Source organism: Nerophis ophidion, linkage group LG04, assembly GCF_033978795.1.
Source record: "Nerophis ophidion isolate RoL-2023_Sa linkage group LG04, RoL_Noph_v1.0, whole genome shotgun sequence".
Taxonomy (NCBI): domain Eukaryota; kingdom Metazoa; phylum Chordata; class Actinopteri; order Syngnathiformes; family Syngnathidae; genus Nerophis; species Nerophis ophidion.
In genome coordinates, this window is record NC_084614.1 from 13918205 (window position 1) to 13935951 (window position 17747).

At 42.5% G+C, this 17747-nt stretch overlaps 1 protein-coding gene across 5 annotated transcripts in view; it reads right to left on the reverse strand.

The window, feature by feature from the left end:
• Positions 1-215: 215 nt before the first annotated feature.
• Positions 216-17747, reverse strand: part of LOC133550949 (uncharacterized) — a 31188-nt gene continuing 13656 nt past the window's right edge. For 2 of the 5 annotated variants that reach the window (XM_061897131.1, XM_061897133.1), the window contains 33 exons: positions 16415-16554; positions 15719-15850; positions 15583-15640; positions 15423-15503; positions 12575-12609; positions 10337-10405; positions 10219-10243; positions 10100-10150; positions 9958-10011; positions 9715-9857; positions 9458-9577; positions 9316-9373; positions 9198-9245; positions 9047-9094; positions 8821-8963; positions 8631-8732; positions 8522-8570; positions 8319-8378; positions 7634-8059; positions 7077-7508; positions 5963-6084; positions 5772-5882; positions 5642-5699; positions 5463-5582; positions 5297-5365; positions 4837-4977; positions 4132-4764; positions 4005-4067; positions 3799-3932; positions 3595-3729; positions 3456-3513; positions 3303-3374; positions 216-3159 (listed from right to left, as the gene is read on the reverse strand). In XM_061897131.1, coding sequence (XP_061753115.1) covers positions 710-3159; positions 3303-3374; positions 3456-3513; positions 3595-3729; positions 3799-3932; positions 4005-4067; positions 4132-4764; positions 4837-4977; positions 5297-5365; positions 5463-5582; positions 5642-5699; positions 5772-5882; positions 5963-6084; positions 7077-7508; positions 7634-8059; positions 8319-8378; positions 8522-8570; positions 8631-8732; positions 8821-8963; positions 9047-9094; positions 9198-9245; positions 9316-9373; positions 9458-9577; positions 9715-9857; positions 9958-10011; positions 10100-10150; positions 10219-10243; positions 10337-10405; positions 12575-12609; positions 15423-15503; positions 15583-15640; positions 15719-15850; positions 16415-16554 — 6440 coding nt within the window. In that variant the 3' untranslated portion in view covers positions 216-709. The remainder of the gene's footprint in view (positions 3160-3302; positions 3375-3455; positions 3514-3594; positions 3730-3798; positions 3933-4004; positions 4068-4131; positions 4765-4836; positions 4978-5296; positions 5366-5462; positions 5583-5641; positions 5700-5771; positions 5883-5962; positions 6085-7076; positions 7509-7633; positions 8060-8318; positions 8379-8521; positions 8571-8630; positions 8733-8820; positions 8964-9046; positions 9095-9197; positions 9246-9315; positions 9374-9457; positions 9578-9714; positions 9858-9957; positions 10012-10099; positions 10151-10218; positions 10244-10336; positions 10406-12574; positions 12610-15422; positions 15504-15582; positions 15641-15718; positions 15851-16414; positions 16555-17747) is intronic. The other 3 variants (XM_061897132.1, XM_061897135.1, XM_061897134.1) reach the window with 3 other exon arrangements.

Consider the following 17747-nt stretch of genomic DNA (forward strand, 5'->3'; position numbering starts at 1 on the left):
ACCTTTGGTTAAATAAAGCGTCTCCGACGTCTCTTTTGATCCAGCTGCACTCCCGTGTCGCCGTTCAGCCCAGAAAAACACATCAAAGACACTCCTAAAATGACACTCGAGTGTATCAGAAAATTGCTTCTTGTCTCCGTCATTTATAACTCAAAGCAAAAAGCAATAAAAACTTGCCAAGACGTTGTCGGACCACATATATTAATAAAACAGTCTTTAGAAAGTGTCACATTTATTAAATCTCATTTCCATGTATAAAATAAAGTAGTCAGCCACCATAAATAATATATTCCCAGGGATGTGGTAAAATATTAAAGTACAAATGTCAAACGGTGGCGGAATTGTTTGGTTTTTACACTTTATTGTGCAAAAATCCACCAAGAGCAGAAACAGACTTACTGAAACTAGCTGTACATTAAAAATAAAGTCCCTTAAAACAGTTATGTCTGTTCCTCCAGACTTGTACAGTGTCCACACTATAACAGAACATAACGAAAGTCAGTGTAAAATGTAAACATACGTTTTTATAAGCAGTCTTGGCAGAAGAAAACATTTTGGAGTCTTTGAGGGAACTGTGCCAGTGTCAACACGTTACACTGCCATGTTCCCGTGCGCCTTCATTTAACTCAACATCACGGAAAGTCTGGAAATAGGAGGCGCCAGTGGCGACTTTCGCGACAGTCTGCATCAGCCTTGCTCAGGTCGAGTGCTACTGCCGCTCTAACTGCTGTTGTTGTAGTTGCTGCTGCACCCACTGCTGTTGTTGTTGTTGTTGTTGTAGTTGCTGCTGTTGTTGTAGTTGATGCACCCACTGCTGTTGTTGCTGCTGCTGCACCCACTGCTGTTGTTGTTGTTGTTGTAGTTGCTGCTGCACCCACTGCTGCTGCTGTTGTTGTTGTTGTTGTAGTTGCTGCTGCACCCACTGCTGTTGTTGCTGCTGCTCCACCCACTGCTGTTGCTTCTGCTGCTCCACCCACTGCTGTTGCTTCTGCTGCTCCACCCACTGCTGCATTTGTGGGTTCAACCACCCCATTGCCAGGGGTATGGTAAAGTGGTTGGCCTGGACAGGCAGTTCTTTTGATGCTTCATTAGGATTTAGTCTTTCACATGAAGTGTTATCGTTAATAGGCACAGTGTAAGGATTTGATTTGCAACCGGCCAAATCTGACAGCAGAGTCTCAGTAGGACCCGCTGTAGTACCAAGGAGCTCATGGTTTGACTCCATGTCCACAGCATTTGCCAAAACTGTACTTTGATGCAGGGAGCCCTCTGTGCGATCCGTACTGCTTTGAGACCGAGGTATAGGAGCAAACTTTGGTTCGGTCCTCACACAAGCGTCACCCAACAGGGTATTGTACTCAAAACCTCCCAGTAAAGCCAAATGTTTTTCTCGTACCAACTTATGCTCCTGTGATAGATTGTCTGGCTCAATATGTCCGCTGTCCTGTTTATACGGCTCAGATGTTGTGGACGGATTAGTTTTAATCTTACAACTTGTTAAACTCCTACTTTCAGATTTAAGACTTGAGGCAGTAGTCTGCACAGACTTTGAGCACCACATATTTGATGTAGTGTCAGAAGGTTTTGTAACAGAATTGTCAGTGATGCCAGCAATTTGTTCCTTAGAGTCCAATTTTGTGTCCGATTTTAGGATATTTTCCACAGAGGCCTCTCTAATAGCAGGAGTAACATCCCACCTAGAGTGAACAATGCTGTTGCGTGTGTATTTGGCTGGCTGAGGATCATCAACTTGGGTTTTATTGATATACGTTTCAATGAATTCACAGAGAGATTGATTAGCTTTTCTCTTTCTGGTAAGATGGTATTCATCTTGACGAATTGCTGAACTGACAGTTATGGGGGAATTTGAGCTTGACAGTTCCTCAACATTGGGAATAGATCTGAATTCTGAGAGTGTCGATTCCGATTTCTGTAGGACTTTTGGAGATGCCTTTGAGATGGGAACCGCAGTTACAGGAGATCCACAGGCCATGAGTACAGACTCATTTTTAACTTGAGAAATTGGCAGAATCTTGGGCACAGGATCAGTAGTTGCAGGCAATCTGCAATCTGATACCATAGTTTTATCTTTCACTTGAGCATTAGGTAGCGTTTTGAAACGCTTGTCCAGATCTCCATTAACTATTGGTTCTGCGAACATCTGTTCATTTTTCCATTGAGGCAGTGTCTTAGAGATGGGAGCACCACATACAGGTGATCTGGACTCAGAGAATATAGATTCATCTTTAGCTTTTTGAGTACCAGACGGCATTCTTGAGATAGGTGCAGACATTGAAAGAGATCTAGACTGCGACACACTGGGTTTATCTTTCACATGAGAAATAGGTGGTGTTTTTGCAAGAGAATCAGCAGATACAGGCAGTGTCTTGGAGATTGCACCAGGAGTAATTGGACATCTGGGTACTGGGGGTATCAGTTCACTTTGCACTTGAAAACTAGGTGGTGCCTTGGAGATAGCACCACAAGTTACATGACATCTGGACTCTGAGGGCATCAGTTCAACTTTCACTTGCAAACTAGGTGGCGTCTTGGAGATAACACCTGGAGTTACAGGACATCTGGATTCAGGTGTCGGTTCATCTTTCACTTGAAAACTAGGTGGTGACTTGAGGATAACACCAGGAGTTACAGGACATCTGGACTTAGAATGTATCAGTTCATCTTTCACTTGAAAACTAGGTGGTGTTTTGGCGATAGCACCACAAGTTACATGACATTTGGATTCTGAGGATATCAGTTCATCTTTCACTTGCAAACTAGGTGGCGTCTTGGAGTTGACGCCTGGAGTTACAGGACATCTGGACTCAGATGTCAGTTCATCTTTCACTTGAAAACGAGGTGATGACTTGGAGATAACATCAGGAGATACACAAGATCCAGATGAGAGCATCAGTTTATCCTTCACTTTAAAAATTGGAGGTGACTTAGAAATAACACCAGAGGGTCCCGGTGATCTGGACTCTGAAGGAATCAGTTCATCTTTTACTTGACAATCAGGTGTTTTGGGGATAGGACTTGAAAGGGAGCTTCTGTGGTTCTCTTGATGTTGGAGGGACATGCTAGCTGCAGAGTGCAGAGGCTCAGAGGAAAGTCCTCTCTCATTCAAATGTCCAATCTGTTCTTTTGATTTTTGGCTCCCTTCCAAGAGAGAAAGTGGAGAATAAACACAATGGAAGTGTTATTTTGCTTTCAGGATACAATCCAATTATTATGGTAGCCATTATTTTTGGCAAGCGAAAAAATGAGGAAAAAAATGAAGATCGCGAAAAGATAGGACTTACCCTTTAGTTGCAATGTGACGATGGACTTACATACCAAACTCTGCTTCTTTCCGTTCTGAAGGGCGTCAAGAGCTTTGAACAACAGAGTTGAACGGTTGATGCTGTGTTTGCGCAGAATCAATAAAGTCAATCATAAGAGGCGTTTGCTGCTACCTTCACTGAATGGAGCTGTTAAAACGTAGTCATAGAGGTCTCGAATGAGAAAGCACACCTTTGAAAGAGGAAAAAGCCACAATTAGCAATGTGAAGTTTCCCCACTGTAATGCATTAGTGACATGCACATTAAAACTACCTTTGCATCCATCTTCTTAAAATGCTCCTGTTGAGAGACCCCGTGCGCTACGTCCTTTAGGAGACCCATTTTTTTGTCCTCTGGCAGATCCTTTTCATCCCAAAATGTGTCCATAAACTGAGGATAATTCTTTAGCTGTGAGAAAATTATAAATTAACAATGCAGAAGCAACGGCGTCCACACTTTGACTCTGCGAACCCTTACCAAGTATTTCAGCTGGTGCTCCCTGCCAAATACATGCTGGCAGATGTCACTGACTGAGAGTTTCTGACTGCAACTCTCGCACAAGTACAGCGAATCTCCAGCCATTCCACGACACTCGTACACAGACGCCAGACCTGATCAGAGTATGTTTTATAGTTAACGTGACTGCTTTACAGCAACGGTTATTAGAAGAGATGCTTACCCACCTACGATTGGCTGGTTGTACGATCCCTTCACCCACAAAAATGTACTCAAGTTACTTGCTTTGCCTGCGACAAGGTAATTAATCAGACATGTTCTCTAAATGGTTGCTGTAGTAAAAGCATGACCTACCTGAAAACACGGGCACTTGAGGATAAGAGCATCCCAGGTTACTTTCAGGGACTTTTGATTCTTTCTGCAAACTAGTCTGTCTATCAGCATTCTGACAGCTTCCAACTGGATTGCACACTTTTGTGGTCACTGAAGCATGAGGCAAGTTCAGTTCCAGCAACGCTGATGGTGAACGGCTATTAGAGCCTTCTAGAAACTGCTGTTCTGTAGTCACTGAAGCAGGAGGCGGGTTTAGTTCAAGCAACACAGATGGTGAGTGCCCATTCGAGCATTCTAGATTCCGCTGTTCTGTGGTCACTGAAACAGGAGGAGGGTTAAAGTCCAGCAACACAGATGGTGAGTGCCCAGTCCAGTCTTCTAAATTCCGCTGTTCTGTGGTCACCGAAACAGGAGGAGGGTTAAGGTCCAGCAACACAGATGGTGAGTGTCCCTTCGAGACTTCTAGATTCCGCCGTTCTGTGGTCACAGAAGCAGGAGGTGTGTCCAACTCCAGCAACACTGATTGTGAGCACCTGTGCGAGCCTTCAACATTGTGCTGTTCTGTGGTCACTGAAGCAGGAAGAGGATCCAATTGCAGAAACACTGATGAGGAGTTCCCATCCTGACCTTTTAAATTCTTCTTTTCTGTGGTCACTGAAACAGAAGCCAGCAACACATATGTTAACCGGCCATTACAACTTTCTGGAATCGTGTCTGTGTAGCTACAATCTCGTGCCGCAATCTCCTGCTGTTGTCTGCACCCAGATGTATCCATTTCCATCATTGATTTGGTTGCACGAGTGGGGTCCAGGTCAGTGAATGGAACAGCATCACTGGCATGTACAGCTTCCATGTCTAATGCATGTTCTAATAAACAAAAAAAACAAAACACGCTTAAGTATGAGAAGGGCGACACTTATACAATGAAAACATTGTAAAAAAATTGGGTCACTCAAAAAAGTCACTATATAGATCCAATTCATTATCATTATTTTTTCGATATACAAACACGTGATGAAGAGGGCAACTTGGTGATTGAAAATGTCAAGTGTCTTAACTTCACGACCAGTCAAAAGACCCTAACATATTCTTAAACCCAACACACTGGGCAATGATCTTCAGCATTTTTACAAAATGTGGAGAAGAAGGAAAGGAACATCTTAAACCAAGCGTATTTGGTACATACTAGGATGTAGGGCTTTGTCGTCTTCAATGTTGGCCTCTATTATGTCCTCAAGCCTGTCTTGTTGACTGTCTGGAAAAAAAAAAAGGCGGTCTGAGTTTGCCAGTAAATACTGCATTGTATGAACAATCTGTAGAGTACATGTGCAGCTCCTCTAACAATCAATTACCATATTCGGGACTCGAAACGTCCTGTGAGGAGGTGGCTGAAAACGGTCGTCTTAAAGGAAGTGAAGTGGCATTGCTGGAAGATGAAGACACGCAGAAGTGATTCTCTAATCTGTATAAAGCTGGAGAGAAATTTTTTTATAATGGAGTCTGGCAACGACATCTATTTAATTTATTTTACCTTCGGCCTCCGGAAGATCAGACAGCTCTTTGTATTGGCCATTTGTCACTTTTCTTGTCTAACCAAAAGACAACCAAAGCACACCTTATGGAATATCTTGACACCAAACCAGGTTAAAAAACAAACTCACCTGAATGTACCGTTGTCCCAAAAGTTTCTCCACCTCAGCCATGCAGACCCCAAACTTCTCCAGGTTGATGCCTGCCAGCTGCTCGTCATTCAACTCTGGAAACCTCAGTTTCTTTTACGGACGAATTGAAAACAGTCAATCATTGATAGAACTTTGACTTGAATATGGCATACTTTTAATAATATACGCACCACATAGTTGTACTGGTGAATGTTTTCCATTGGGTGACTGGACCGTTCCAATCGAATGCGGCACAGAGTGCAATAGGATTGCTTCCTTCCATCACTGGTAACTACAATTATGTAGTTTAAGCCTAAAATCAAGCAAAAAAACAAAATAACTGTTAGTTAGACCCATTGGCTTATTGGAAAAACAAGTTACAGTGGGGCAAAAAAGTATTTAGTCAGCCGCCGATTGTGCAAGTATTCACACTTAAAATGATGATAGAGGTCTGTGATTTTCATCATAGGTACACTTCAACTGTGAGAGACAAAATGTGAAAAAAAATCCAGGAATTCACATTGCAGGAATTTTAAATAATTTATTTGTAAATTATGGTGGAAAATAAGTATTTGGTCAACCATTCAAAGCTCTCACTGATGGAAGAAGGTTTTGGCTCAAAATTTCACGATACATGGCCCCATTCATTCGTTTCTTAACACGGATCAATCATTTTGTCCCCTTAGCAGAAAAACAGCCCCAAAGCATGATGTTTCCACCCCCATGCTTCACAGTAGGTATGGTGTTCTTGGGATGCAACTAAGTGTTCTTCCTCCAAACACGACAAGTTGAGTTTATACCAAAAAGTTCTATTTTGCTTTCTTCTGACCACATGACATTCTCCCAATCCTCTGCTGTATCATCCATGTATCCATTTTGGTATAAACTCAACTCGTCGTGTTTGGAGGAAGAAGAATACTGAGTTGCATCCCAAGAACACCACGCCTACTGTGAAGCATGGGGGTGGAAACATCATGCTTTGGGGCTTTTTTTCTGCTAAGGGGACATGACGATTTATCCGTGTAAAAGGAAAGAATGAATGGGGCCATGTATCGTGAGATTTTGAGCCCAAACCTCCTTCCATCAGTGAGAGAGGCCAAATACTTATTTTCCACCATAATTTACAAATAAATTCTTTAAAATTCCTACAATGTGAATTCCTGGATTTTTTTTTTTTTTTACATTCAGTCTCTCACAGTTGAAGTGTACCTATGATGAAAATCACAGACCTCTGTCATCATTTTAAGTGGGAGAACTTGCAGAATCGGTGGCTGACTAAATACTTTTTTGCCCCACTGTACTTACCAATTTTAGGACCAGTTCCAGTTGGCTTCACATTGCTAAACAATTGCTTGGCTGTGCTTGCAGGTCCTGCATGGGGGTTACACCTCTGAAGAGATGGTTGTGCTTCAACATTAGACCCCCCAGTGCTCTTCAAATGTAGATTCTCACCAGAGGATGCTCCAAGATTGACCCTGGTGCACGATGTGTTCTCTGAACATCTCCTTTGGACATTTGCTGTCAATGTGGTGGTGTCTGTCAACTTGGTTGACTGGCTGGCACTGAATCCAGATGTACCTGCTGCAGGTGTCGGTAATTTGGACGTAGTCATCTTGGTCAATTTGGTGCCTGATGTGGTTTTAAATGTAATGCTGGGCTCAGGTTGAACAAAGAAAGTCACATGGGCATTTTGTGGCTCAGACTTCATGGTATTTTCCTGCTTAATATCCTGCTTGGCTTCATGTCCCGAATTTGTGTCAGAGAGAGGATGACAAGAAATAAAGTGGACATTTATTAAATAGAAATAAATAAACCTCAACCAGTGAAGAGAATAAAATATAAAAAGGATCATACCACCATACCTTCACTGATCACAGTTGGCACTGCTTCCTTCTTGACAGATGTGGTCCCCATCTTCAGCGTTTCTTCACATGATGCGTTCTCGGAGTTGAGACGACGTTTCTTATGGGCGTTGTCAACTATTGTCTCTTGCATCTTACGCAGCCTTTTCTGGTTACCGCCTTGGCTTGCACACATTCGAACATCTTCGCTCTGTTCTTGTTTTGGCTCCACTTTAGCAGGGATGTGGGAGCTTTTGGGCTTCTCCTTACTTGTTTGCTCCCCTGTCTTCACAGAAACCTCTGCTGCTTTTACAATGCAGCCTTTATCAGCTGTGCCAGACTTGCTCCCCACAGACTTTTGCAAATGTTTGTTTTGACTATTGTCTGGAGGCTTTTGAGCAGGCGTTGCAATCTTCCAGTTCTTTGATATCGGGGTATCTTTAGGGACTTTAAGCATACACAATGTTGACAATTGGTTTGATTAGTCATCACTGTCAAAAATATTGCACATTTCGTCACACATCACTTTCTAAGTTGGGTATACATTTTGTATTTGTAGGGTAAAATGGGAACATGCTCCCTAAACTTTGAGACAACTTTTGCTTTCAACAACACTTTAAAGTGAATGACAAATACGCCCTCACATTGAGAAGATTCTGAATGCCTTCCGTTTCTACTACATGTTGAAGCCTTTGGCCTGACTTACCCATTGTTTCTCTCGTGACTACAGGAAGAAGCTCGCCTTTGTCTTCCTTCCTTTTTGCGGCTTTAAAGGATTATGATTGGTGTAAGAAAACAGTGAAGCAACAGTGTAAATACACAAGTATTATGAAAACATTACCAAGCTCCACATCAACTATAAAAATCAGTGAGTGAACATATAGCTTTATTGTAAATTCAAAGAGTCACCTTTGTAGATATCGCAAGGTTCTTGGATGGGCCTCTCAAATTTTACTTTCTGTGGAAGGAGTTAAGGTAAGATTGTAGGATTGACACAAGACAGTCTTATCTCCAATACCTGTATATGTGATACACCGTGAAGGTGTGCCGCCTGCCTTGCCAGGTCCAGCAGTATCGTCCTATCGCAAGAAGAGTTCAGCAAACCAGGGTGAAATTTCACCTTCACAGAAAAAAAAAAAAAAAGTTCATCCCCACATGAATTAACCATCCAACTGCATGGAGTGACATTGTGCAAATGACAAACTTACGAGAAACATCTTGACGTGTTCCGAGCTGAAAATATGAGCGAAGCATTCAGCGTCCGACAGCCGCTTCCGGCACAGCAGACACGAAGCAGACGTGACTTGACGGGACTGCTCGTAGGAGTCGTGCATCTCCAGAAACTCGCACCCTGTGATCGTGATGTCAAGGTGGCGTGAAATGACAGCTCATGACACCCAATGAAGCTGAAATTAGCGATACCCTTTTACTCACCCAACAGTGGAAAAGGGTTGTGTTCGCTAAACATTTGGCACGGCGGAACTGAAGAGACATTGAAATATATTTAGATGAAAATGCTAGGATAAGGGAAATAAAACAATGTCCATACTACATTCACAAAGCAAGTATATCAACATGTGTTTACTTTTATTTTGCAGGATAGCTGCATGGTCACGCTTGAGTCTTTCCAGCACTATAAATTGAAGAATGAAAATGACTAGTAGTATTCTCTAGTTAGTTACGAGTCAACTGTGGACACATACCGGTCTTGCAACTTGACGAGCTGAGACTACTCAAAACTGGGGCGGGTAAATCCAGCACCTGAGGGAGGAAAACTCTTCAAGATGACAGAGACTTCTGCTTCATTTTTATTAAAAACAAAACAAAAAACAATTGGCTTTTTACCTGAATAATTTTCTGACACCATCCTCTTTCACTCACTTCCATCGCCACCATTGATTTCAAGAACTTCTGGCCTGGAACTTCTTGCCAACCAAAAGGCAGTCGCGAGGGATTCAGATACAACTAAAAAATATATTTTTGTTTAGCACCATTTCATTCGACTGCTTCCACAGTTGTTTAAGTGGCTTAGCAACAGTACACGACCACCGAGAGTCCAATTTAGTGTCACATCTACGAAACAAAAAAACAAAAGAGCTTACTAGTGTTTGTATAAGGTGTTTTGGTGAGGACAAGTGGTTTGGAAGAAGTGACTTGGGAAAAGCATCTTCGCAAACAAAACAGACAAAAATGGGTGTGGCCTCCTTTGCTTCTGTGCTGTTACAGATCACCACCTGGGAAGTGTCTAAAAAAACAAAAAAACATGTATAATCAGCTAATGTTGCCAAAACCATATGATCGAAATAGACAACGAAGCAAAAGTGGTGAGTTGAATTGATTGTCACCTGCAGTAGAGTCCAGGAGGAGTTCACTGAATAAATCTTGATGGGGTTTCTGATCTAACGGACAAGACAAGAAGCATCTCCCATCACACAGACTGATCTGAATGTTAATTCCTTCAAACTATCTGTGCTGTGCTACAACAACCTTCTGCACTTGTAGCCATTGCATTGTGGTTGCAAGCATCAGTATTCTCTTCTGTAAAAGTAAGTAAACCAATTAATCACATTTAAAATAAGACTGAGGCAATGAAACAAGCAATTTACCCTGGCTCCTGAGTTTCTTCGTCAGCTGGTGATTTAAAAAAAAAAAAAAAAAAAAGTTAAAAGTGGCATCTAATGATACAAACTTGGATTTTTACGACAATTTTCTGGATTGACGTACTGTTTTGTGTTTCTCAGTTTGCACGTGCTGAAAATAAAGGTCTGCTAACTCAAATGAGTAGTCACAGTTCTGCAAAGACAAAAGTGATTTAAAAAAAAAAAAGCATTTAACACATTGGTGTCCCTAAAATGCACTTTTCCACTGCATTTCAAATGGAATGCAGTTGTACTCGTTATTGATGCTTTCCCATTGGTCTTCATTTTCATTAATATATCGTATCATATCGGTGACGTAAACCACAGCTGGTTATTCAGTGGTGCCGTTTTAGTTTATGTAACTATCCATCCATTTTAAATGGGTTGATAAATGGGTTGTACTTGTATAGCGCTTTTCTACCTTGAAGGTACTCAAAGCGCTTTGACACTACTTCCACATTTACCCATTCACACACACAGATGGAGGGAGCTGCCATGCAAGGCGCCATCCAGAACCCATCAGGAGCAAGGGTGAAGTGTCTTGCTCAGGACACAACGGACGTGACGAGGTTGGTACTAGGTGGGATTTGAACCCGGGACCCTCGGGTTGCGCACGGCCACTCGGGTTGCGCACGGCCACTCTCCCACTGCGCCACGCCGTCCCTAAATTTTCTACCGCTTATTCCCTTTGGGGTCGTTGGTGCCTATCTCAGCTACAATCGGGCGGAAGGCGGGGTACACTGGACAAGTCGCCACCTCATCGCAGGGCCAACACAACTAAAAATGACAAAACTCCGATCACAGCCATTATTAGACTTAGCTCGGACGCAGCAGTATCGCAAACTCTAAAGCAGGGGTCGGCAACCTTTACCACTCAAAGAGCCATTTTGACCCGTTTCACAAAATAAAGAAAACAATGGGAGCCACAAAACTCTTTAAAAATTTAAAATGAAATAACACTGCATACGAAGTTTCTTTTACTTTGTGCTATGTATAAACCAGGGTCTCAGACATGCGGCCCGCACCTTAATATGAACATTTAATAATAGTGGGGCCCGCGAGTTTTATATGAATGCCGCTTGACAGCATCACACTTGCCAACCCTTCCGAATATTCCCAGAGACTACCGAATGTCAGATCAACTATTCTCGCGAATGTTTGCTGGATTTCCCTCAAATAACAGTAATAAGGGCGTGCTATGAAGGTGCTACCTTTGGCGCCCTCTACAACACGTTCGGTCAGCTTGCCAGCCCAGTCACATGTCGTATGAGACCTCTGCAGACACACGCTGACGATTGCAAGGCATACTTGTTTAACAGCCATACAGGTCACACTGCTAGTGCCCGTTTAAACAACTTTAACACTGTTACTAATATGCGCCACACTGTGAACCCACACCAAACAAGAATGACAAACACATTTCCGGAGAACATCCGCACTGTAACACAACATTAACATAAAATACCCAGAATCCCATGCAACCCTACTCTTCCGGGCTACATTATACACCCCCGCTAGCATCAAATCCCCCCAACCCCTCTGTGCGTCGGTTGAGGTGGGCGGGGTTTGGTGCTAGCGGGCGTGTATAATGTAGGCCGGAAGAGCAGGGATGCATTGGATTCTGGGTATTTGTCCTTTTGTGTTTATGTTGTGTTACAGTGCCGATGTTCTCCCGAAATGTGTTTGTCATTCTCGTTTGGTGTGGTTTCACAGTGTGGCGCATATTAGTAAGAGTGTTAAAGTTGTTTATATTACAACCCTCAGTGTAACCTGTATGGCTGTTGACTAAGTATGCGTTGCAGTCACTTGTGTGTATTAACAGAGGCTGAATATAAAATGTGACCAGTCGGCACGCAAATCGCGTGGTGTAAAAGAGAGCACGACGACACGTAGAGGGGGTTATAGGCATTGCCATCACTGCACACACTCAATATTGAAGTCCAGGTGAAAATTGGAGAAGGTTATCCTGGGTGATTTCTGAGAGATGCACTAAAATCCGAAACCTTCCAGAATAATCGTTGGGGTCGGCAATTTAGCAGCTGAGCCACATCAGAGCGATCAAAGAGCCGCGGGTTGCCGAACCCTGCTCTAAAGTTTTAAATTTACTGCAACATTGTTTTGTTTCTACCATCAGTCACCTCTGGGATAATAATCCATCTTGCAGTGACCAGCAAAGGACGAAGTAAATAAAGACCATGGATTTCCTCCATTGTTGTGTGTTTACATTCCAATCTTTCGTATACGCATAATGCCCAAAACCTGTAGTGAACGGAGCAATTACCGTGCATTGGAAAAAGTTTCAAAAAAGATGAAAGCCTTTTACCTGACAACGTATTATGTGTGGCACAGCAGAAATATCTGACAGAAGAAACACAATCACAATTGATACATTGTAAGTGTACAACAATGATAACAAATGGAAATGGTTAGATGGCCAAAAGTATTCAAGTTGTATCCCTTTCCGCATTAATGATTATGAAACTAGACCAAGAGCGATCAAATCAAAGATTTACGAGCACATTCCCATGACATAGAAAAGACCCAACATAGAAGTCTTTGCTTTACAGTACACTACCATTGAAGAGAACCAAAAGGCTTAACGACATTTTGCACCACTGCTCATGCAAGCTCGAAAAAGCTCCATGAAACCACATAGAATCTCGACCTAAAACTGTGGGTGGGAACTTTTCACACAGCTAAAAACTCCCTGTTGATTTAGCCTTCCATCCATCTTTTTTTGTTTATCCGAGGTTGGGTCGTGATGGCAGCAGCCCAAAGTACAAAAGACCAGAGTTCCTTTCCCGAGCCACTCCTTCCAGCTCCTCTCGGGGGATACTGAGGCATTCCAGGCCAGCTGGGAGACAGAGCCTCTCCAATGTGGCAAGGGTATTCTCCGTGACCTACTACTTGTCAGGTTGAGCACTGAACACCTCCCCAGGGAAGCGTCCAGTGGGCATCATGAGAAGATGCTCAAACCACCTTACCTGGATCCTCTCAATGTGGAGGAGCTGCAAATTAACTCTAAACTCCTCCCTAAAACAGAGGTTTTCATCATTCGCTAAGGGAGAGCACCCCCACCAGATTTGTTTCGGTCGTTTATACCTGTGATTTTGTCCTTTCGGCCACAACCCCAAGCTCATGACCATAGGTGAAGATAGGAACGTAGATCGACGGATAAATTGAGAACTTTTGTCTTCCAGCGTCGATCCTTCAGCATGATGGACTTATCCAGAATCTGCATCAAGGCAGAGACCGCACAGATCCGCCTGTCAATCTCACCATCCTGAGTCCCATGAGCCAAAAGGACCTGATAGGACTGCTTCTTCAATTTGACAGCATCCCTCACTGCTAGTGACCATGAACAAATTGCTCAAGCAAATGCTGGAGGCCACAGCTTAATGAAGCAAACAGGACCACAATCTGTAAATAGCCGAGATAAAATACCAAGGCCTCAAAACTGGACACATTTGCACCAAGAAATGTTGTCCTTGAAAATAATAAACAGATGCAGTGACCAAGGACAGACTTGATGTAAGCCAACGTTGAACAACAGGCTTGAGTTACTGCTGGCCATAAAAACCTTCTGCGATTGTTCAAAGACCGGATAACACATAGGATGCCAAGGATCCCATATTCCTGAGGCAACCCTCCCCTGCTAAAACTGCTAGAGGAGGGCCGGAGACTGAGAGGTTTGGGCTTCTTTACGGAGACTGCAGACCCCATGACCCGGAACCAGATAAGCAGAAAAAGACTGATGGATGGAGTTAAGTTAAATACCTCAATGCCCTGCCAGTCTGGAGAAAAAAAAAAAATTTACTTTGTCCCGATTCCTGAAACATTCTATTATTATTTCTTATACTAAACCTTTTTCGTTAGTGTGATCTTTTTGGTAATAACTCAAGTTGTTAACACTTTTTGCGATGCCTATCGTGACTTACGAGTTCAATTCGTTCAATGACCAAGCTCGTAAACTCATGTAAAACACTTATCTCAAATTGAAATCAATTTGGCCTTTCCAGAAGACCAATTTTACAATACAACAATACTTAAAAAAAACAAAACAAAACAAAAAAAACATAAGAAATATTGTTTGAAAAACATTACAATAGATGTACCACAACTTAAAGTAGTTTTATGAAATGTTGTCTAGCATTTACTTTGTGGAGCAGACTTTTAGGTGTCTCCTACAGGCTACTTCTTTATCATGTAACAATAACAGCAAGGAAATAATTAATGCTGCACACAGACGTCTTTGACTGACAGACTGGAAGTCAGAGTTCACAGCAAGCGATATGTACGTTTGTGTACCAAAAGTATTGCTTGACTTTCCAGTTTGAAGAGTCAGAATTAAAACACTTAAATTAGTTTCTACACATTTTTATAGATAAATATTCTTCATTTGGACAACTGTGGTTTGTTGGCCGCAGAAGAATGCTGCAGCTTGTGGGATGCGGACTAGACTGACTACCCGTATCGGTTAAACAGCTGGACTTGTTTTTAGTGGTTTTTCATCACTGTCAGCCCCAGCTTCCTCTTTCGCAATAATTTTCTAATTTCCGGTGGTTGGAAGGTAAGATTGTGTCAATCTCTGGATATGTGCTGTAGCCATATATTACTTCAATGCTCAGAACTCAAATGATAGCTGATATTAGCAATTTAAAACATAAAAAAAAAAAGCAGAGACCGCTCATATTTTAGAAGTCCTCATATGTTGAGGTACCACTGTACATTGTGTGGTCTTTCAAAGAAACGCTGAAATTGTAGTTATTACAATGCAATATTCCAAGAAAGTTATACATAACCATTTGAGTGAAATTTTGATTGTACACCAGAACTCTCTGAAGTTTTCAACCGTTCGAGACATGATGCACAACACTAAAATTATAATAGAGGATGTCAAATGCCACAAATTAGAGCCAGCCCTCAAACATCCAGTGGTCCTAAGCAGTACGAGCTTTGAGAAATGGTAATGTACAGTATTTGTACAATTAATTCTAACAGGTTGCCTACACTTCTTTGATAGCTGGCTTGCCAGTTCAGAAGGTCAAACACCATTCAACAATATGATGCAGACGTTTGGGTGCGAGATGGGGTACAGCATCCGAATACTTTACTTTATAGGAGGGCCGGCTCTCGACATAATCAAAGCTTGTGAATGAGTATTGTCATACCCAATTTTCCCGCAGGTTTGATGCACGTTTTCAAGCTGCTTCCATCTTTTTTCTTTGCGATGGACTCCAGTTTGTTCAAAGCTGCAAGGCCAAGAAAACCCCAGTCAAGCTACTTTGTGAGACTTTCTACACAAATGTATCAAATATAAAAGACACCCACCATCTTCATAGGAGTGGAAATTGACTGATACAAAAATATCAGGCTCCAGACTCAGTCGCTGAAACACAGTATCACGTCAGCAAATTTTTAATTTTTTTTTAAACCGAAAGCAATGTGCACCAAGTATGGTCTCAACCTTCATGTTGGCCCGTCCAGGTCCTTGAAGCTTCTCCGCCTGCTTTGCCAAATTTAACATCATGGACATGAAACCCTCTGAGTACTCCCGATAACACTGCTTAGACACCAAAGTGGAGGGGTGCCAGGCTTTCTGCACAAACAATGACGTCACTTTAGTTCTACTGTGACAACACTAGGAAACCCATTTCTACCGCTTATTCCCTTTTTGGGGTCGCGGGGGGCGCTGGCGCCTATCTCAGCTACAATCGGGCGGAAGGCGGAAACCACTCGACTAAATTCCTTTTAAAGCCTTAACTGCTCTAAAATCAGTTTCCCAATTTGGTGGTCTAACACAAAGTCAGATAAATGAGGACACCAGACAATTTGGCAAGTTTTTGAAGGCACATTGAGCCAATTTCCACCAAACTGCATTGTTTTTTTTTGCAAATCAGTCCTCAAATGCAGAGTGTGTCGAGTGGTCGCCAACAATACTTGTCCAAAATATGCTAACTAAATGATTACAAAAAATATCTGAAGTAGTGCAAGTTTGTCAGCAGAATCTTAGAACTCGGTGAAAATCTGCCTTCGTTGCACATCAGAACATAACATTTTTTTCAAAAGCCAATCTTGAAATAAAAACATTTACATAATCTTCATCCTAATGATGCACAACCAAGGGAGCATTATTGTTCACTGCAGGGTAATCGCTACTTACAAAGAAACTATAGATGTGGTCAAAGCTAAGGACGTGTTTGATGACGGTGTGGGCAGCCAGCGTCAGTTTGCAGAGGGTGCAAAGGTAGTATGTCCTCTCAGTCTGTCCCTTACAAATGCATTCGATAAGGTGCTGCATGCCTACAAGACAAAGTTTATAAATGGTTGGGCAAGCACACCAAACAAGTTTTAAAAAGACAGACACCATGCGGACCAGTGACTATGACTGGATTTTGATGCCACATGTCTGACAGACCAATTCACAGTTTTTAGAGTCTTCATTTTGTGGGTCAAATTAACTTGGTGCAACCTAACCAGCTTTTTAACCCGTACGCTCATCACAGAACTCATGAATTAGATCCAGCTCTCCGTTCAAAGGGTCCCGCCATAGTAGAGTCTTACCCGGCTGCTCCCAATGAGGCTCTACTCAGCTGGATGGCTACCCGTCTTTGGTTCAGCACCTGCCTTGGTTTTTTTCGTGGCCGACTCGGCTGAGAAGCCTCTGTTAAAGCCAAGCTGAACCCCAAACCCCGCTGTTTTGGATAGATGGCCTCTAATGAATCTTGGCTCTTTTTACTGGCTAGGTTAGATTTGAGGTCTAGGAGTAGAAAGCCATACAAGACATATGTTTAAGTGGAAATTAATTTAGAACAACCCTTTAGAGCTAACATTTTACGTCATGAACGTATTCGCACAAAGAATGATAAAAACTTTGAATATACATTTTTATAATACTTTATTGCAGGCTCAACTTGGTGTAAGCATAGCACCGCGTCAATCACAAAAAAAAAGCTTAACATTGTTAAGTTTCAAATTCATTCTAAATTTGGTCTCACTCTTACTGTGCTGGATTCTTTAAGGAATTTCCTAAAAATGCGTCTGGAGTGAGCTGGGTGACTCGCAGGATCAGGTCAACCACAACCAAACTCTGGCTGCTATGCAGAAGAGGAAGCACAGAGGCTTAGCGACTGCAGAGGGCCACGGATGTCCGCTGTTATTACCATTGACCAACCTAGTGATGCCCTCGACTGCAACTGTGAGGAGATACCACTCCACCTCACCGGCCAGGCTGGGTCGGCCGGACACTCCCGTCAACACTTGGATTGTAATTGACGCTGAGTCAATCTATTCGATTATAATTCAAACTCTTGTCCTCCGAGTGTAAAATCAAAATCCTCTCTTGCTGCTCAATAGCAGGGGGAGCCAGATGAAAGAGTCTCTTTCGCCACATTAGTCCTTGGATTTTTGGAGATATTGTCCAAGCAAGGGAGAGGGCACTCTTCCATCCGATGGCATGATCCAAGCACAAATTTGAATTTTGTCTGTGTCCATGC